Source organism: Caenorhabditis briggsae, assembly GCF_000004555.2.
Source record: "Caenorhabditis briggsae complete genome, chrII, whole genome shotgun sequence".
Taxonomy (NCBI): domain Eukaryota; kingdom Metazoa; phylum Nematoda; class Chromadorea; order Rhabditida; family Rhabditidae; genus Caenorhabditis; species Caenorhabditis briggsae.
Window position 1 is genome coordinate 4,292,471 of NC_013486.2, and position 21,201 is coordinate 4,313,671.

A 21,201-nucleotide genomic window follows, 5' to 3' on the forward strand; every position below is an offset into this window, starting at 1 on the left:
TTCGATATTTTTTATTCATAGAAAAAGAAGACGTGGGAAGGAATCATAACTTCGATGCATATGTATACAAGAATTTAGCTGACATACGGGACAATTTTCAACGAGAATAGTTTTGTGAAGAAGATCGTCATTACAAAGAAAGTGAGACAAGAATATGTATAAGGCATTTTTGTAAGAATAGAAGGAACTTTGTCAATTATTTAGGCCCAGAAATTGCGGCCACTGATGGTGCAATCGTTGACTTGGTTGGATAGGTCGTTGATGAACTTGTCCAACACGGCTTCCTCTTTTTCCTTCTTGCCAAGGACGTCAGCATACTCGGCGTAGAGCTGCTTAGTTTTGTCTCTGATATTGATCATATCTCTGGAAAACAGATGTTTTAAGCTACAATCTGAATTTCCACTCACTTATGAATCTTGAAATTATTCTGGCCTCGTTTCGCAAGATTCTTCGCTGCGTACAAGACATTCGGAACCGATGGAGGACCATAGGACACTTGATGGCCGAACGCCAAATGATAAGTGACATTCATCAGCTCATTCTTCGTCCAGTCCGTGTCATTGACAATCACTGTGTATCGAGTTGGCCGAACAGTTCCCTGAAAATATTCAAAGTTTCAAATACCGGAAACACTCTAATACAACGCCACCCGAACCGTCATCTTTGAGCCCATATATCTCGATTCCTGTGGAAGATATCAGAAAGTAGTTAACTAATAAAATGTTGCTGATCTTATGATGAACATTTTGTCCATTGACCAATTTTTGATATCTTTCACAAAAATTGAGATACATTGGCTCAAATTTGACAAATCGAGTGGCTTTCTATTAGAGTGTTTACGGTATATGTCTTGCATGGAGTGAAACTCACGATCATCGCTGATTGGCAGCAGAGAATGAACTCCATCATCCCATGAGCTGATCCAATGCTATCCACACAGGTTCCAGATCTGACATTTTGAACTCTGGCGTTTCCCTTATTGATATGCTCCGGGAAGATTCGAACGTGTGAGTTTCTCTGCGCGAGAACCATCAAGAACCTCGGCTTGTATCCAGGCTCGAAGCTGTCGGCGGCCTCACGCATCTCCTCAACCTCCTTGCGGACTTGATCATAGTCACCTTCTCCGGAGCCAATTCTATACATCACAATGGTTCTCGGAAGGGCCTCGGTCGCATGTTTGTATCCTCGAAGGCACTCTCCAAACTTCTCTTTGACACGGCTGAAAAATTGACGGATACTAGTGAATAAGTTAATCCAACTCACGTTAACTTGTGAACACGGCTGTCTTGGAAATAGGAGAATCCTCCCAATTGAGTTGCGTGCTTCAGAGTGTAAGACACACCAACGATCGTTGGATCGATTTCCACAGTTTGCTTCTGCTTGTCAAACTTGGATCGTGCTCCTGTGTGCGAAAGCTCGAATCCAATGAACTGAGTATATTTGTAAAGCTTCTTTCTCATTTCCTCAGGATTAATACAGACTTGTCTGTTTTTGACAGCGTTTGGAACTTCCACATAGAAGTTTGTTCCACCGCATTTGGCGTTGAGTTTGCGAATCACATTGTCGACGGTTGTCTTATTGCCACCGCCTTGTCCCATCTTTCTCACAGTTTCAGCACAAAGTTGAAGTGTCTGCTGTCCGATTTTCTCCTCGTAGTATTTTAGGACGTCTGAAAAATAAATATGAAGCTACCGTAAAAATTCTATCAGAACGACTTTCCTAGCTTTCAAATTTCAGCCAATTTATTTCGGTTCCTATGAGAGATATCAAAAAGAAATCAACTGACAAAATATTTACCACATTATAGAGAACATTTTATTAGTTGACTACTTTTTGATATCTTTCACAAGAAGTTAGATATATGCGCGCAAAGTTGAAGGTTATTGTTCATACCATGAATATGTGGCATTTTCTCCAAGGCAATACCGATGACCAATGACACTTTGTTCCGAAGAGTGTGCTTCATCAAATCTTTGGTTTTGGCCAAATCCGAAGGGTCGCATCTCTCATCAATCCACTGGACATCCTGATCTTTATACCGGAACCCATGCTCACGGAACTTGCCCTGAAGACAACGCTTGAAATCACTGAAAATAATAAGGAATCATTGCGTGCAGTGCAAAATACAAGGACTCACTCAATCTCGCGCAACTCTCCACAATAGTTGATGATCATGATAGATCGGAGCTTCGCAGGTTTCACAAACGTTTCGTTCCGTCCTGCAATTATGCGAACATCAGCTCCATCGGCGATGACATGTGGTTTTTCCGGTTTGAAGAGAATGTGTGGAGGGGCGAGAATATTCGATCGGACAACAATCGGACGAGTATCTCCGAATCGAATTTTGAACGCATCGAAATGCTTATTCTTTTGATGCCCTCCCAATTTTAGATAGTCCTCCAGAATGATCCTTGTCTGTGCAATGTGATCCAGAGGAAGAGAGCTGTTCGCTCCCGTCATGAATTGCTGCTGTAAAAATAGATAAATTGCACATGATAAGGCTTCAGAATCACTAACAATATCACCAGTCATCTTGTTGTTCTTGAGACGTTGTCCAGGAATGATTTCGAGAAGTTCGAGCGGGTAGAACTCGTACTGTTGTCTTTTCTTACTGACGACGACAGGCATCTTGAACAGACATATCCCGGGCATCTTCTCCTCTTCTAAACTCAAACTGTGTGCTGAAAACGATTTTTTAAAGGTTCCGTCCCTTCAAAATCTTTCAAATCTACTTACGTCTCTGTGGATCCTTTGCAAAGGCTATCAAGGATTACGGTACGGTTCGCCTTCGAGTTATCCAGATGAATCGGACGGACCTCCAGTCCCTTGATGACGGCATTGAGAGCTGAGAGACAGAGACGCCCACTCTTGTAATCCTCCTCGAACTTTCTCAGCTCTTCCGGATCGTAGTCGCTTCTTCTGTTGTTCTCACGATCTTCACTGCTACGTCCATTGTCTCTGTCGTCTCTGTAATCTCTGCGACGGTCTCTGTCCTCATCGTAACGATGACGGTCATCTCGGTGTCTGTCGCGGTCGCTATGACGATCACGATTGTCATAGCGATCACGACCGAATCCTCGATCATCACTATGTCTGTAGCTGCTGTCGCGGCGATCACCGCCACCACCATGATAGCCACCACCGCGGTCACCTCGACCACGACCAAAACCACCACGACCAAAACCGCCACGTCCACCACCACGTCCACCACGACCTCCGGATCCTCCACTGACACCGTACTTGAGTTCCATGTACTTTGCGCTAATGAACTTCAGCATAGAAGAAGCTTTGAAGAAGCATGACCTTGCAATATCCACGGTAATATGTGCCTTGACCTCAGAACCATCGATGGTCACTCTGGAAACTTTAGAGAAACCTCCTTTGATTTCAGTGGTCCCAGTTGGCTCGGAGAGCACGTTTCCATTCACCGGGTAGATTCCTGTGGAGTAGAGGAGGAAGTTGTTGGTATGAAGAATCTGGTTGGATACGCATTCAATGCATCTAGTGAGTTCCGAGCGGTTATCCTCCTCGAGTGCTCTTGGACCACGCGTGGCCAATTTGCCAGTTGACTTAACAGTAACTTCGTATACGGTACCTCTGCGTCTCGAAAGCTTGCTCACAGTTTTGTATGATTCGCTGTCGAAGTCGTTCTCCGTTAGCACTTATGTGTTCTCCTCGATATCTTCGACCATGAAACTTTCTGGAACGTAGAAAGTCTCAGCCGCATCATACGCTGCCATGAATGGATAAAAGTTGCTCTGGAAATATCTTGGATTCTTCTCAAGCCACTTATTGAAGAGAAGACATAAGGCCTGACGACGTGACTGACGGTTGACACTGAAAATTGGAATCATGACAGTTTCAGCGTGCCAAAAAACTCACTCTCCAGAAACCGCCACAAGACCGTCAGCCAAATCGATGCGCTTCTCATTGGTCATCACCATCACAACCTTGAACACTATTTTGTTGATGTACGGATCCATTTTGGAAATATCAAGTTCACACGAGTTCAGTTGGACCTTTTCAGAATCAATGGGGGAGAATGAGCCACCACTGCCACCAGATGAAGACTCTGGAAGAAAATTATAAATAGAGAATTATCCTCAGGCTATGAGATCTCACCTCCATATCTTCTTTTGGCCTCTGTTGGATTATAATCCTCCGTTTCTTCCTTTTTCATCTCTCCGTACTCCCGCTTCATGCGACTTTCTGGAGTTGAAAAGGGTGGACGGGATGAGCCAAACGGCTTTCGATCCATTATGAGATCTGCAAAAAGCAGTATATTAACAGTGAATAAAAGAGAAGAAGGTGAAGGAGAGCCGAGGATTCAAACATTGGCGTAGTTTGAAAAAAAAAGAAAATGACTCTGATGCCACACCACCTTTGAATCAGGATTAGGCTGCGAGAGAAATATGTAGTCAATAGAGACGATGACTGAGCCGAAAAGATACACTGGACCAAATTCTTAGTTAGATTAGGCAAGCCAAATAGATGATGAGCAGATGCAGAAACGGAGCTCAAATACCTATCGGATATGGGCGGAGCCAGTAATGCCAACTACTGTAGACTCCGCCCCCTAGAGCAAAAAGGTGTTATACCAATCTGTTGACCTTTATTTATGGCGTCATACTCAACTGTTGCGCGTCTCCTTCTTCTAGGTCACGCGGCCGCTCGTTGACACATTGTTACCAGATGTTATGATCTGGTAATTCGATACACACCTAGCAGACGCCAAAGAGGGGAGCATGGTGGAATAAGATATGGTATTAGCAGAGGTGACAACTTGTTTTGAAATCAGAAAAGCTAGTGGGATGTTCGAAAATTTGGAAGTTCAGAAGTTCAGAAATTCGCATTTCAGAAAAAAGTTATAATCTAAATGTCAGCTGAAGCTCAAAAATCTGAAAAAGAGAAAGAAAGAAAAGGGAGGTAAATTTCGATTTGAATCAATTGCAAAAAAGTGAGGAGCGAAGCGACAAATAATAATAAAACTTCCATTTCGGTCGGCCGAAAATCTCCGACCGCCGCCTGTCCACCGACCGAATTCGTGCTAGAAAAAATTAGAGGCAGATGTTACAATTAGTGAATGGAGGTTACCTATGGGTGAATCTGAGCAAAAATAGGAAAACAACACTTTGATATTACTGTAAAGACAAATATCAGGAACTCTCTGAAGCTATATAAGCGACTGATAAGAAGCGGCATTTATGTACCTTGTCAAAAAAAGGTCGCTCTTTTTGATGGATGAAGTAAGAATACGAGGCAAACACCTTTTCTATTTTCTAAGAAAAATGGGAGAGTGCAGGAATGAAAATGGGAAAGGCAAGTGGTGCAGAGAAATGGTTTTTTGGGAAACGCGTCTGCAGAGGATATGAATCCAAAAAATGAGCCAAATAATCAGACAGAAAGGTGGAGGAGACGGGGAGACGCAGAGATAATTAATTTACATAAAAATACCTGATTGCTATTTTTCGGTTGGGGAAGGTGGATGATTGGTTAGTTGCTGAGTTTGTTAGTATACTCTCCTGAAATCAGAATTTGTGTAGGGTGCGTGGGACAATAAGTGAGTTAGAAATACCTAGTAAAAAACTAGATAAATCACACCGAAGGCGCACCAGCCAGCTGATAGAAGCGCCAGATGTCTGGTATACGAAAAATTGAAAACCATGGAATGGAGCGATAAGAGTTGGAACGAAGGGGTAATGGGAAGAGCCGCTCAAAAGCCGCTCAAAAAATTATAACGAGTTTTTATTACAATCCGTCCAATAGTTATCGGACTCCTCGATTTTGAGGAGTCTGAGAAAAAAGAAACCAAAAATCATCATATTCCATTTTGCCAGGAGAGAAGGGCAAGACCAATTTTGTTCTACCATGAAACTTTTGCGTTGGCAATTTGAAGCACAATGAGGAAAAATCAGAGAAACTTTAATTAGTTTATCAATTAGAAGTAGTGTCAAAAAATGAGGAGCGGAGCTACGAAAACGCGCCTGAGGCGCGCCAGATGAATACTTGAAGCGTTGAAGTGTCCGAAGAAATGATTACCATCAAATTGAAGCAATTATTGGAAGTACTTATTTTTAAAAATAAGGGAAATCATGAATATTAAAAAGAGTGATTTAGAACAGCTACTCAAAGTAAGAATGTTTCCTTAAAAATCTACAATCTCTCTGGTTGAAAATTAGCGATATTTCAAGCTGAAATTAGCGGTTTTCAATTCAAATTCAACGATTTTTCGGTTTTCAAAACTGTTCAAATCGGAAAAGAATGGCATGCGAATCTCCACGAAATTTTTCAAGGACACAAAACGACAACTGTTCTATGGGATGCATTAGAAAGAGAGAGTGGGCAAGAGTAATGTTGATGTTGACACCGGGTGCAAATGAAGAATGGCTGCGAGTTCAGAAACCATTTTGGGTTACTGTATCATTTCATGACTCATTAATTTGAATCATAAACCAACAAAAAACCAATTACTGTTATACATTAAAGTGATCATAAAAATTTTTAATGGGATACTGTAAGTATCAACTTTTATTGCACTTGTTGTTCAAATAGAAAAAAACGTTTAAAAAAAGGATCTATAACCACTGCTCATCGATCAAACGGGGATTCCGAGCGATTGGAGGCATTCGTTGTAGGAAATCGCCGATTAGAAGTTCGAGCATTCTGAAAAATAGGAATATGAACATATAGACAAGAATAACTATTTGGAATTCATAGTGGGAAATTCTCGATAGTAATTTTTCGGGTGAAAAAGAACCGTAACCACTGAGGACCATGGGGAAAAGGCAGATGCTTCGAGGGTTTTATTGGCTAGTACTCTGTAAGCAGGTTCCAAACAATTTTTAAAGGAGATAACTTGGAAATTCGTAAAGTCTCGATATGATACAAACCCTAAACTGTTAATCCAGTTTTTTTTTTCAGCGAACAGCAAAAAAACAAAAACATATGATAACTATTCGAACCCAGCCAAAAGAGAGGTTTTAATTAAAACTGTAGGACCCGTGACTTTTAACTTTGAGTCCATATACCTCGGCTCCTGTGAAAAATACCAAAAATTTGTTAACTGCAAAATTTTTATCTTAATATCAAAAATATCGTATCAGTTTATCACTTTTTGCTATCTTTCACAAAAAACTAGATAAATTGGCTCAAAATTGAACGCTAGGGAGGTGATTCTATCACAGATTTCACGGTATGTGTTTCTAGGTTGAAGGTTTCCACAAGAAGACCTTTTCGAAAATTGAAAATCCTAAACCCTACCGTACCTCTCCCACTCTCTCCACTCTCGCACCTATCCGAGTACCATCCACCTGTGGACGACTCCGCTTGATACCCCTATTGCGCAATAATTTTACCAACAGGTACGACGTCAACATGTCTGCTCGTCAAAACAGAAAAACACTTATTTGCCAAAACGAGTTCAATCTCTACCGTAACCTAACTCGGCATAAAAGATGCGTCTTCGGGAACCCATCATAAACAGTCGGAGGTTCTTTTAAGAAGCGGGAATCGGCGGACACCAGACGCGAGAAGGTCATATAAACAAATGGGACATACCATACAACCTGTAGAATCGTCCCCTACCCTTTATCTTTAACCCAATTTATCTCGGATCTTGTCGAAGATAAAAACAACTTGTCAACTGATGAATTTTTATCTTAGAATCACAAACATTTTACCCGTTGACACATTTTTGATATCTTCCGCAGAAAATTAGTTATATGAGCTTAAAATTGACAGTGTGATGGCCGTTTTTTACAGGTTTTACGGTAGGTTTCTTCAGAGAGATCATGAGATCACATGCTAATCATAGTTTTTCCACAATTACGGTTTCACTTAAATGATTCATGCTTTTTCTCAATAAAATTTTGTTTACCAGAAATTCTTGAAAATTTCTTTTCAGCTGAAATCCAGACATCTGGACACCCGGACAAACTTACGTTGGTTTGTTTGCCGTTGGAGCCACCAGTGCCACCCCACTGGCATTTTTCTCCTGGCTCTTCTTACTCACTTTTTTCACGGATTTCAATGTCACCATTTTCAGTCGTTTCGGTAGATTCACTTGGATAAGTCTCGTTTTCATTGGAAGCGAATCTGCGACTTTGATGACGTTGGTGGTTTCAGAATCCACGCCATCTTCTTCTTCTTCTTCTTCAATCGAATCTTCTTTTATCAAAAGACTGGGCTCCACTTGAGTTCTTCCATCTGTCTTCAGATGGTAATACGGATGAGGATCAATTGGAATTGATTCAATGACACTTTTCTCAATGGGTACTGTATCTACAGTATCCCAAGATCCACCGGCTCCCTCGCTGACGTACTGTAGTTGTCGAGTAACGTCTCTTTTGTCTCGATTCTGGTGAAATTCGATTTGTGGTTTTTTGAGTTTCCTATTGAAATTCTGATTCTGCTTCCTTTGAGGTGTCACAATTCTATTAGATCCCACAAACTTTAGCTTCGTTGATTCTCTCGGAGAATTCGGAATCCTTGGGCTCTGATTCTTTGTCAAATTGGCTGGAATCTTTTTAGAAGACGTCACATCTGAATCCCTTGGACCGAACAACATCTTTGATAGAACTTTCCGAAGACGCATGCGATTTTGAGCTCTCACACGATGATTCAGATTTTTCAAACGACGCGATCTCTCGATTTTCTTCATTTTTCGGAGATTTTTCTTGCGATTTTCAGATTTCTTGAGAACTGGGTAGACTCTTTTGGGTTTGACTCTTTGCGGTGTCACAAGAAGAGAATGAATTGGATTCCCGGTTTTTTTGTGGCTGAGTGGTCTTGGAATCACTCGGTTTAGTGGTTGATCGGTATCGACAGAACCGCCGTGGAGCTGGAAAAATTGATTTAGAATCTTAGAATCCCAAATCCTTCACCTTCACTTGTTTCATTTTCTCTACAGTTCTAACATTTGAAGGATTGTCTCTCGTAGGCTTTTTCAGATTACTATGATCCGAAAGGTCATAATCTAAATGTTCGAATGGATCAGGACGAGCTGTAACCGACACATTTTTCACCTGGAATTAAAATTTCAGTTCTCTTAGGTTAAAGTATTTCTAGGCCACCTCCTGAATCAGCGTAGTGAATAGAAGAGGTCTTCTGGTTGTTGATGACGTGGCACTTGCCATCTGATCCTCCGCCATTACTCCAGATCCTTCTTCATCGTTGAAAAACATTGTCTCATTTCCCAAGAGCATCATATCAACTGGGGATGGAGATGTCATATCGTCACGGGTTACTGTAGTTCGTAGCGTTAGCTCTTCTCGATGTAGGTCACCCATTAGGCGGGATACTTCGTCACGGATCTGAGAAAAATATTTGGGAAATTTTTTTTGTATTTTTGAGTTCGCTTCTCACCTCCGCGCTCGATTTTTGATTATTCATTGAGATCTTGACATGTGGTTTGTATTGCGAATCTAGGAGACTATGCTAAAAAATCAGATACACAACTCAAGAAAATAACTCGAAATGATCACCTCCTTTACCACTTTAGGGGTTACTGTAGTTGGTACTACTTCTTCTGGCTTTGCTGTCAATTCATAGTCCTCATAGTCACCGTAATCAGGGGCTAAAATCGGGGCAGTAATCTTCACTGAAGATTCTACAGTAATCTTTGAAAAACTTACGTTTTGTAACATTTTTGGCAATTGGCTTAAGTTGAGATTCAATATCTGGTACCACTTCGGGATCCACGTGGCGTTTCCGGTCAGTGTCCAGATCAATCGTGGCTGAAAGTACAGTAATCTAAGAATCCAAGAATCCAAGAATTTAGGAATCCGAAAATTTTGGAATCCGAGAATCCAAGAATCCAGGAACCCAGAAATCCAGGAATCCAGGAATCCGGTAATCCAGGAATCTAAAAATTCAAGAATCCAAGAATCCAAGACTTAAAAAAACTCACCCATATAAACTTGCGTCTTCTTTTTCGGAAAGCTGAAAATCATTCAAATAAAACCTACAGTAACCCAGAACTACTGTACCTATTAACATCTAAAACTAGGAATATTGCAAGTAATAAAAACCTCATTTTCTCTCAAAAAAAAATTCTAATAGCCAAGCCGAAAAAAAGGACGAGCGATCGAATATATGTAGAATGATATCTGTTCCCTTCTCTCGAAAGCCAAAAAAAATCTGATTGTTTTTGTGGAAGTAACAAGTTATGCCATATCTTCCAACCAACTTGTATTTTCTGATTGCGGAGAAGAACAAGGGACGAGAATAATGCGTTAAGCGATGACATAAGAAGAAAATGTCTTGGGAAAAAGGGAAAGGATAATGAATTGGCTTGCCGGTTAGTTACTTTTTTTGCAGAGAGATTCCAAGTTTTGGATATTTTGAAGGGTTCTATTATTTTAATTTTTTGATACTTCGATGAAGTGGAGTTTTGAAAAATATTCGTGATGAAAAATTCAAAATTTTCCATATGAAAAAGGGATGTTAAAAAGGGTCTCATGCTTTTTTTGTTGAAGAAAATCTGAATTTGCATAATTTCATCCTAAAAAATTGAAAAAAAATGACTTCACAGCTTCTGGAAACTTCCAGAGTCTGGAAATCGACTTCGAATATTTCCAGATTTTGGAAAAAAATGCTCTGTTGAGCGACTTTTGAATTTCTGCTAAGATTCAAAAAAAAAAGAAATTTTGATATTTTCAGATTTGATGATTTTTTTCAGATCTGGAGGCCTTTTTTCAGGTTTGAAGATACATTTGGAAACAAGAAATCCTGTAGTCGAACAAATGAAAAATATGGAAATACTAGCAGTGGTCTATATTCTTTTTTTTGAGATTCTGAGATCCTGAGATAATAAGATTCTAAGATTCTACGATTCTGAGATTCTGAGATTCTGAGATTCTGAGATTCTAAGATTCTAAAATTCTGAAATTCTGAGATACTGAGATTCTAAGATTCTAAGATTCTGAGATTCTGAGATTCTGAGATTCTGAGATTCTGAGATTCTGAGATTCTAAGATTCTAAGATTCTGAAATTCTGAGATTCTAAGATTCTAAGATTCTGAGATTCTGAAATCCTGAGATTCTGAGATTCTGAGACTCTGAGATTCTGAGATTCTGAAAATTCTGAAATTCTGCAGTTTTGAAATTCTGAATTTCTCAGATTTTTAGATTCTAAGTGACTTCAAGACATTATTTATTTCAAAAATCAGCACCATTTCAAATTTTACATTGTACAAAAAAATCACACAGTAAGTTTCTCAGTAAACAAAATCGCTCTTAGCATTTGCCTCATAACCAGATCCAAAATATTGCTCATCTCATCTGAAACAGCTGACACGACGAAATCACTGAATTCCGAAAACATCATCTCAGTTCTCGCTTTTCGTTCGTTGGTCCCCATTTTGGTACTTTTCATCGCTTGAAGATGAACAATTGTGTAGTGGGTCTGGAAGTGAGAATTTCTGAGGAATTGAGGATTCTGAATCCCACTTACCTTCTCTGCAATCTCCTGTAATCTTTCATCTTGTGCTAATTTCAATAAAATCGCTTCTGCTTTATATGCATTGTAAGATTGTTGAACCTCGGTTCGAAGTGTTCCAACAAGAACATCCAATTCAGTCATCTGTAATTTTCAATATATTTTGACCTTTATTCTGACTCATAATTCGGTTCAAACTAGGAACTTCTATTTGAATGAAAAATTAAAATAAAGAACTTGGCAATATCTACAAAAGGATATAAAATTCGACTATATTCGAACTGACCGTATAGGAGCCGGACCGACTGATTTTTTGGTCTGCCGGTTTATGCAACTATGACCCAGTTTATCCCGGCTCCTGGGAGAGATATCAAAAAGCGTTCAACTGACAAAATGTTCCTCATGATATCAAAAACATTTTATCAATTGGCCAAGTTTTGATACCTCTTACAGAAGCCGAGGTATCCTAAATTGGGTCAAGGTAACCATCTTGGTCCCTCTTGGTCTGTCTGCTTATCCACCGCAACTCACTTTTCTCACTTGTGCTATTCCTGGAGTCCGGTAAATCGCCATGAATTGTTCGATTGCTTCATTTGTAGCGTTAATAAGGAATGGAGGTTTTGGAGCTGGTTCTAGGGTGACCTGGAAATCAAAAGTAAGAAAATAAATATATTTTTTTCAGAATCTTCTGAATTCAAGTCAAAAACCATAATTGCTCTAATAGGAGCGCACCCGATACACTTTGAGCTTAGTTATCTCGATTTCTATAGAAGATATAAAAAATCTCTCAACTGATAAAATATTGGCAATAATATGATAAATAATTTTTAAGTCGATAAATTTTTGATATCTTTTACGGGAACCGAGAAAATTGAGCTAAAAGTTTATAGGGTATGTTTCTAGGACAAATACGGTAATCCGCTTTGGTTCCCTGAGAAAGTAATTCAAAATTGTTTCATTTATCTGACAATTTCAGAATATACTAAAAAAATTAGAGCTTCATTTTGGTAATTGACAATTTTTGTTCATTTCTATTTTTAATGAAATATGCTGTTTGAACCTAAAATAGCTTCAAAAAAGTTGTCAATTACAAAAATGAAGCTCTATTTTTTTAGTATTCTCCAAAATTTTCAGACTATTTTCGACTGAAAGGGGAACTTATTTTCAGATCCTCGAAACTTCTGATAGCGAACCTGATCAGTCCGATAGCCACCGACCTCGTCTAAATTGAATTGTCGAACGTCGATTACGGATTTTTTGGCACACTCCAAGAAAGAAACAGAAAGAAATAGTTTGATGAGCAGAAGCATTATTAGAGAAAATTAATTGTATTATACAAAGCGAAAGTTTTGCGAATAGAAGTTTTGAGAATAGAGCCAACACACACACAATACCTCAATACGTCAAAATGGATCGGAACGGAAATTTGTGTTTGTATTTTGTTGACACTATACATTTGATATCCACCCTTCTTCTCCCGCCTAGCTTGGGATATACTGTTTTGACAGTAAAGTTTCGGAAATGAAATTTGAGAAGATTTGAATGCTGATTCTTATTAGAATCTGAATACCGAGAAGACCTGCAATAGAAGGGCCCCTAACAACTTTGAGTCGATTTATCTCGTTTCTTGTAAGAGATATTAGAGAATGGTCAACATTTCATCCGTTGGTCACTTTCTGGTATCTTTTACAGGGAACTAGAAATATTGGCTCAAAGTTAGACGACCTGTAGATTACAGGTTTTTGTGACCTCACAGTTTTCAGTCCATTTTGAAGACTACAATAAATTTTCTAAATTCAGACAGTGTGTAATTCAAAAAAAGTTTCAGATCGGATAATTCGAAAATTTTGGTCTCCAAATTTCTAGATTTCTAGATTCACAACGTTCATGAAAGAGATATCGAAAAGTGGTCAAGCATGTTTCCGGCGCTTCAAACAGCTGTATGTTGGTTTTTGCTTTCCAGTAGTCCCTTTTTCTAAAGTTCCAGAGAACAAAGTTTCAGAAAAAAAACATTTATTTCAATAAAAATAGGATCCTATACGTTTCTGCCAAAATTATTAATAATCCATGTCACAATCATCCGAAAGATAACTTTTTAACAGACTGATCACTCCAGCTGAAGCGAATCTGGCTCGTCGACGCGTTCCGAACTCCCAATTGTTTTTCTGGCATTCTTGGAGGAACAAGTGACGATTCTCAAGAATTGGATGGGCATACAAGTAGATGTCATGCTTTTTGACTCCGCCTTTAGGCTGCTCCAGTTCAATGAAAAAGTTGTCGCTCCCATGTTGCTTGAAATGATACGCCATCGCTTCCTCAAACTCCTCTTTATCCACGGTATCCTCCTGCTTCATCAAATTGGCCCAAAGGCCATCAACAAACACTGGAAGATCGGCAGCCGACTTTATTTTATGGGCATTGAAGTCCCGGGAGCTTTTTATGATCCCTGCGTCCTTTCCTGCTTTGAACATGTCATGGTACCATTTTTGAAGTCTCCTTTTTGTTGGATACTTCTGCCACTCCGGGTGCACATTGAAAATATAATAGTCCCCTTGGAGAGGAGGATTCGCATACAAGTGTCCGTAGAAGTACCCGATCCTCCTCATGTAATCCATGTAGCTATGAATCACTTCCATGTACACTTTTGTTTTCAGATGTGCTGGTTGGAAGTGTGCGACCGAATCGAGATAGTCGATCACAAACCACGATTTTCCATCTTTTCCGTGGTTCCAGCAGGTCTCGGTAAACATGACGAAGAATAACTGGTCCACGCCTTCCTGACGTTGAAAGACGTATGTCGCTCTGGTTGCGTAATCGATATGAGTTCCAAACTTAGCGACTAGTTTTTCATGGTAATACTGTGGGACCATTCCAATGTGCTCTTTGATAGCGGCTTCTCTTTCAGCAGTGAACGAGATCACTTTAATTGGGGACTTCAACGCCTCCTTTACCCCAATTCTCCTCTTCAGGAAGGTATTAAGTCTAACCTCCATGTGCTTCGATCCCTTTTCGAACTCCTTGATTCCAATTATTTTCTTAACATGTCCTTTTCCATGTTTCTTACACACAAAGCTTTCAGGAGATCCCAAATGGAATGAGCAACAGCGATGCCATTTGTCGTGGCATCTGATGCATTTCAGTACGTCTTCTGATGCCTCATTCTCGTTGATCATCTCATGAAAATCATCCATTTTTATATTCTTCGCATGTAGTTCTTTTTTGAAACATTTTTGGCAGAAGCTTCGTTCCTCGTCCTCCGAAATTCCACCGAAGTAAGAGCTGTTTGGATGGATCCGGCATTCTTCGACGTCTCCATCGCAGATGATGTTGCTGGCATTGTACCGCAAAGATTGGAGGAGCTCCTTGCAGCAGACGGCATCAAGATTCTGAAAGTTAGCATTTCGGTAAATGATCAAAACTTTGTAGGAGAGATTCGAGTTTCAGAAATACCGTAAAACCTAGGAGGGCTTCCTAACTTGTAACTTTAAGCCAATTTATTTCGGTTCCTGTGAAAGATATCTAAAAGTGATCAACTAACAAAATATTTATGATAATACGATAAATATTTTCTATGTTTATCACTATTTGGTATCTCTTACATGAAACGAAATAAATTATCTCAAAGTTGTTAAGAGTCCTTTTATTACAGGTTTAATCTGATAGTTGTGCCACCTGACAATCAACTTTGAGCTTCTTTATCTCGATTCCTGGGAAAAATGTGAAAAGGTTGTGGTCGGCTTCTATTAAAACAAAACGGTAGGAATAACTTTTGGGGAGGAAATCTATTCAATTTGCAAGAGATATGAAACGCTCACATGTGATGTTGATGGTTTGCTTGTGATTCCATTTTTAATACTTGTTTTCTTGAAAAACGTAGTAAGTTTTGGTGGGGACGTCTTCTTGGAAGCGGTGGTCCATGGAGCCATTTTTAAATAGGTGAACGGTAAGTTATCTGAAATTAGAAGATTTTTTTGGAGAAGATTCAGATAGGGAAAAACGAAGCAAGAGGGGAAGAGGCTCAGAAAAATAACCTACATGTCATCGTAAAAGTCGAACCTGTAAAAGAAGCGTATCTCACACTGTTAACTTTGATCCAATTACCGTAAACCTTCTCTAGGCAAAATATCAGGATAACATTTTTTTGGTGTCTGGCCTCCTTTAAATTTTGAAATTTTGTGAGTCAAAAATCTAACGATCGAATAATTAAATTGAGATTTAAAACAATTAAAAATGGGTTAAAATTTAATACAAGATCCGGAAAATCAATCGAAAATCCAAGAGGATGAAGGCAAACCTCAAACCTCTTGCACACGGTTCCTTGGGAAGAATGACTCGTAGAAGGAGGGCATGAAATACAGAAGACAGATTTAGATATTTTAGATAAGGAAATACTATGTCATACAGTTGCTCTGTGATCTGCCGACCCACGTTAATCTACCATCTGCAAATCCATCAATTATAATTGTCCGCTATTGTATGGGAGACTCGTGCAACATGAGCAATTATGTAATTGGTGAACACAAGAATCTGATTTCTAAGGAATACTCGTATCTGGCATGGTCTTCTAGATTCTGGACATGATAGTTACCAACGTAGAATACTTACTGGGTAAAGAGTTTAAATTTGGGTTTCTTTTTTTCTGTTAGGTTTATTTTAGCTCTGAAAATCGATCTTCTTCATATATTCTTCAATTTATAAAAATTGGAAAAGAGCAAAAAGTGTGTACAACAATTGAAAAAAAAGACCAATTGGGAGCAGAAAGAAGGAGTCCAACGCCAAGATTTGCGGTTTCATGGCAACCCGAATCCGGAGGACCACACCTGTTCCGCCAAGAGTCGCAGTGACGTGATTGAAGGCTTGGGACTCGTCGTTGATTGATGATTTACCAGTCGATTTCCGCCGCCTGTCGGCGGCTACAATCTCCTGGCTTCACTAAAAACGTTTGAATCTCCAAATCGGAGAGAATCAGAAGAGGAATTTTTAGTTGAATGTGTTGTCAACTTTCATAAACAGGAGTGACAGTCTGCTTACGCGCCTTCGAGGCTAAACCTTCTGGCCCCTGCTTACAATAACGGTTATTGAATAACCGCATAATGTTTTTCTTTTACCCACTCGGAGTTAACCGATTGAATTTGAACTTGGACAGACAAAGCAGAAATGTAGATCAGAAGTATGTCTTAGTTGATGCCCGAATTGTTTTATTAAGTAATATTATTGAAGCAATATTTAGGTCATCCCCGTCTAACCACCCAGATAATCTTTTTTTCAATTCGGGTTTTGAAGAGCCTATTTACGAATCGTTGAATTTCATATTGAGCATTTAAAAACTTGTGAACTTCAAAGTTTCCGAATTTTTGAACTATTAAATTTTTTCTGAATTTTCGAATATCAGAATCTTGGAATTTGACAACTTATAATTTTTTCATAAGTTTTGAAATTCAGAAGTCCTGAATTTTTGAAACTGTGATTCTAGAACTTAAAGTTTTCTCAATTTTCAAATTTTCAAGTTTCTGGGTTTCTGAGTTTCTCAGCATTTGGTTTTTCAGAACTCATAATTTCGGAAATTTCGTAATTTCGAGTGTCCGTATTTCCGGCTTTCTGAGATTCTACTTCACGAATTCCCAAACTTTAAAATTTTAACACAAATGTGATTTTCCGAATTTCTCTAAAACTTAATTTCTGAGTTTTTGATTCACAAAGTTCATGAATTTCCGAATTTCTCTAAAACTTAATTTCTGAGTTTTTGATTCACAAAGTTCATGAATTTCCGAATTTTCTAAAGTTTGAACTTGGGCTTTCTGATATTCTGAACTTCTGAGTTTCTGATTTTTCGATTTTTTGAACTTCCCAGCTTTGGAGATTTTGGATTTTCAAATTTTCGAGTGCTCAAACTTTCAAATTCTCAAATTTCATAATTTCCGAATATCTGAATTTTTATATTTCTGAATTCCCTGTATTTTTGGACATTAGAACTTTCTGGTTTTCAAACTTCAAAATTTCCGAAGTTTCAAATTTCGGTGTTTTCGAGTTTCCGTATTTCCAATTTTCCGAATTTCCGAATTTCTGAATTAGAATTTTAGAAGTTCAGAGTAAAATCAAATGTTTGAAGCATCGGAATAGTTAAAATTTCGCGTTTTCGAAAAACTGAAAAATCAAATTTTGTGAATCAGAATCTCCGAAATTCAGTTTTTGAGAAATTAGGGGATTCAAAAATTTAGAATTTTCAAATTTTACTAAATTTTTTCTTTCTCACTCCTTTCAAAACTGACACAGAAAATTATTTCCACAAAATCTCCTTTTTTGTCAGATATAATGTGGATAAGAAAAAAATAGAAGGGTTGGGCGGGAATGACGTGAAAATAATTTTCGAAAGATTTGCTATGTAGAAATAGAAGAATGTCTCCAGAAAACGTCAGAAACAAATTTTCAAAATTAAAAATAGACGGGCAACATCTCGCCGCTATTTCGGATCATCTGTGAAAATTTGAAAATGTTTGGTCTACTGGGGACTTCGCTAGGGTCTCAGAACCGGGAACACCGGACACACACACAGAAGTAATTGTTAATAGTAAAGATATCTGCTTGCGCCAAATTATTATTTGTAACACTGTAATAGAAAATGATATGATATAAATCCAGGTTTTAGTTTCCCTTTGACCTCAATTATCTCGATTTCTATAAGAGATATGAAAGTATTGTCAACTGATAAAATGTTAGTGATATTATGATAAACATTTTATCAGTTGACTAAATTTTGGAATCTCTCACATGAACCGAGATAATTAAGCTTAAATGGAAAAAATGTGGGGCGCTATTGTCGAATTAAAAAAAAGTGGGACCTGGAAAAATTCCCGGGCGGCTTCCCGGTCAATTTTTGAGGCCTTGCCCAAAAACACTACGGTAGTAAACGAAACTTATTTCTGTGAATTCAGTGGGATTTCCAGACAAAATGTAGATTTTTTGGTATGAAAATGATCGCTATCATCTCTAGAAGCTGTTTTTCATCGAAAAACCGAATTCAATTGCGAAAGTAGCTCGAACGAGGCGAAAATCTGAAATATTACGTTTTTGCCGCATTTTTTCGTAGATCAAAAAAAGCTACGCCTTTCAAATTCTCAGGTCCCACTTTTTTTTAATTCGACAATAGGATAGAAAATTAATGGAATTTTATTAGAAGGGAAAAAAACCATTGTTGTCTAATCTAATAGGAAGAAAACATGTTTTTTGTTTGAAGTTACTCGAAAAATGGCGTCAAATCTGCTGCATTCACAATTTGCTTCTCTCTCCATAACGACTTTGAAGATTTTTATTACAGTGGTGCTTTTTTGTTTTGCTTTTCGTTTATTGCTTCAATTTCAATATTTTTTATATCAAAATACATGTTACGACATTTTGAGAAAGTTTTTATATGCATAAAAACCACAAATGTCGTCAAGTTCTGTTTAAAAACTCGGTGGTACGCAAACACGGCGGCCGAAAACTGCGGATTTTTGTTCTTTTCGAATTTTAAACCAAAAATTCACAATTTTCAGCTCTTTTTCATCGAATTTTTCCCCATTTTCCTTTCTCCGAAGAACCAATCTAAATACAAAATATTGAAAAAAAAATTGTTCCAGGTTTCTCGAAAAGGACGAAACGCCCAGCCACAGATCCTATGGAGCTGGCATTTGCAAGAACCGATAAAACCGATGGGATTCTAGTGGTTGAAAGAAAGAAATAACATGTCAATAAAGCAGTAAGTTGTTTGGCGGGAATTCGAAATTTCAAAAAAATCTAAAACTCTTTCAGCTTCTCTCTTATCACTCTGACTACTTCAACACACTATTCAGCTCGGATTTCAGAGAAAAATCGATGCCAAAAATCGAAATCAAGGATGTCAAATTTGAAGATTTCGCCACATTGCTCAGTCTTGTGCAGAAGGATCCCATCGAGCCGACAGGTAAAACTTTGAATATTTGTTTTGTCTTCTTCAAGTTCAAAACTTCAGAGGACACTGCCGAAAGCATTCTGGAACTTGCCGAACGCTTCATGCTGTCAGCCGCCAAACGCCACGTGGAACTTGTTCTGTTGTCTTCAGAAATGGGAAATCTTGAAAAAATCGAACTTCCGGATAAACATGATTTGAATTTTCTCTTGGTTGAAACACTGAAAAAATGCGAAGAAGAAGACATTGAACCAACATATGAATTTTCCGAGTTTTCAGACAAAACAAAGGCGAGAATTTTGGATCGATTAATCGAATTGTAATAATTGATTCTCTCCTTTCTCTGATAGTAATTTGCCGGTTTTAATTATTAATTCGAATTTGTTATGTTCACTTTTAGCATTGTTGCGTACCTTTTGATCCTGTCACATGAAGAATAAAAGGTTATTGCACAACAAGCACTATAAAATCACGATATTCACAGAATAAAACATTTCAGATCTTTTTCGAATAGTGGTTTCAGAGTTCGGAGAATATACGAATTCTGAAAAGCCTTCTCGTCGGACTTGTGCAAATCGATAAATCGGAAAGGTTTTCCGGGTTCTTGAAGTTTTCTGAAATTTCTAAAAGTATTCTTTCCGTGAATTTTCAAACGAGTTTTTGCTTGTTTTTCCGCGATTTTTATCGTTTTTAGCTTTTTTTTCGATTTTTTTGAAAAATCTTTAAAATATGTTGAGAATCAGATGCAACTCGAAAAATTTACGGGGTTGCAACAGCGTATTGAAATTTTTCCCAGTTCTTTTCGGCGCGTTGCGGCTCGCAACGCGGCTGGAATTTGGCTAGCGACAAAGCGCGCTTGCTAAAGGTCTGTGTTGCAATCCCGTGAAATTTCCAGAAAACGATTAATAAAAATGGGTAAAAATTAATTAAGAAACTCGAATTTTTACTGAAAAGGGTGCCGGAAAACGGAGGGAAATCGATAACAAATATTCGCTAACTATTTATTAATAATAATTAGTAATATTAGTAATAAATTATTACTTTTCTCCGAAACCAAGAAGCGGATATCTTATTAATCTTTTCTTAAATGCATAATTGCGAATACTACGGTACTTTGAGCCTACTTTAAATATTACCGTATTCACGCCATCGCGGTTGGGAAAGTGAAAATCGCGCGCTTCGTCGCACACAAAAGTTGGCTGCGTGCCAGATTCGAAAATTTTGAAACGTGTTTTGAAAAAACGTGAAGTTAACCGTTGTTGAGTCGCTACTCACCGAAACGCCGCGACGTGACCGCGCTACACGTCCAAACTTGGCGCGCTTTCCAATTTTTAAATCTAGGTTCCCTTCCGCGAGGTCGTGAGTATTTCCTATAATAGAAGCCCACCCTCCGACGTGCTTGGAAACATAGAAGCTCACCCTCTAACAGAAGTTCGTGCAGTTCAGTTAGTGTAGCTTATACATTAAAGTTCGTGTATTTGGTCATTCCCGACATTTTCTTTCATTGTTTTAAATGTCGGAGAATTTCGGTTTCATGGGCTTCTCTTAGAGGACATGCGGTATTTTCCTATTTTCTCCATTTTTTTGGCAATTTTCGCCGTTTTTCGATAATTTTCAGCGTCCTAAATCTTTTTTTCCTGATTTACATCGATAAAACGATGAAAATCGTAGAGAAGCTGAGACAATATGTGTATAATGTTTAAAATAGGTTCAAAGTACGGTAGTATTCGCTCTTGCGGCGTTATCCACTATTCAACGAGACAAGAATAATAGTTTTTGTTCCGTCGATAGCTGGTCCTAAAGAGGGAGCCTTTTTTCAACCAAATTCATGCGCCTTCAA

At 38.4% G+C, this 21,201-nt stretch overlaps 5 protein-coding genes across 5 annotated transcripts; 1 reads left to right on the plus strand and 4 right to left on the minus strand.

Moving 5' to 3' along the window:
* Positions 1 to 200: 200 nt before the first annotated feature.
* Positions 201 to 4,258, minus strand: CBG00577 (the record flags this gene model as incomplete). Its single annotated transcript, XM_045241972.1, has 10 exons — positions 201 to 363; positions 408 to 598; positions 871 to 1,219; positions 1,264 to 1,669; positions 1,894 to 2,087; positions 2,138 to 2,674; positions 2,737 to 3,597; positions 3,733 to 3,837; positions 3,883 to 4,072; positions 4,123 to 4,258. 10 exons carry the CDS (start codon positions 4,256 to 4,258, stop codon positions 201 to 203), a joined length of 3,132 nt encoding a protein of 1,043 aa, XP_045091631.1.
* A 2,317-nt stretch (positions 4,259 to 6,575) lies between these two features.
* Positions 6,576 to 10,033, minus strand: CBG00578 (the record flags this gene model as incomplete). Its single annotated transcript, XM_045241973.1, has 9 exons — positions 6,576 to 6,663; positions 7,941 to 8,839; positions 8,883 to 9,023; positions 9,072 to 9,311; positions 9,364 to 9,435; positions 9,483 to 9,574; positions 9,633 to 9,734; positions 9,908 to 9,939; positions 9,987 to 10,033. 9 exons carry the CDS (start codon positions 10,031 to 10,033, stop codon positions 6,576 to 6,578), a joined length of 1,713 nt encoding a protein of 570 aa, XP_045091630.1.
* Positions 10,034 to 11,200: 1,167 nt separating this feature from the next.
* CBG00579 lies at positions 11,201 to 12,747 on the minus strand (the record flags this gene model as incomplete). The annotated part of the gene is made up of 4 exons (XM_002630128.1): positions 11,201 to 11,404; positions 11,453 to 11,581; positions 11,969 to 12,079; positions 12,631 to 12,747. 4 exons carry the CDS (start codon positions 12,745 to 12,747, stop codon positions 11,201 to 11,203), a joined length of 561 nt encoding a protein of 186 aa, XP_002630174.1.
* Positions 12,748 to 13,494: 747 nt separating this feature from the next.
* Positions 13,495 to 15,479, minus strand: CBG00580 (the record flags this gene model as incomplete). Its single annotated transcript, XM_002630129.2, has 3 exons — positions 13,495 to 14,823; positions 15,253 to 15,389; positions 15,473 to 15,479. The coding sequence occupies 3 exons, from the start codon at positions 15,477 to 15,479 to the stop codon at positions 13,495 to 13,497; spliced, it is 1,473 nt and encodes a 490-aa protein (XP_002630175.2).
* Positions 15,480 to 19,091: 3,612 nt separating this feature from the next.
* Positions 19,092 to 19,684, plus strand: CBG00581 (the record flags this gene model as incomplete). The annotated part of the gene is made up of 3 exons (XM_045241974.1): positions 19,092 to 19,139; positions 19,226 to 19,376; positions 19,425 to 19,684. 3 exons carry the CDS (start codon positions 19,092 to 19,094, stop codon positions 19,682 to 19,684), a joined length of 459 nt encoding a protein of 152 aa, XP_045091629.1.
* Positions 19,685 to 21,201: the final 1,517 nt, after the last annotated feature.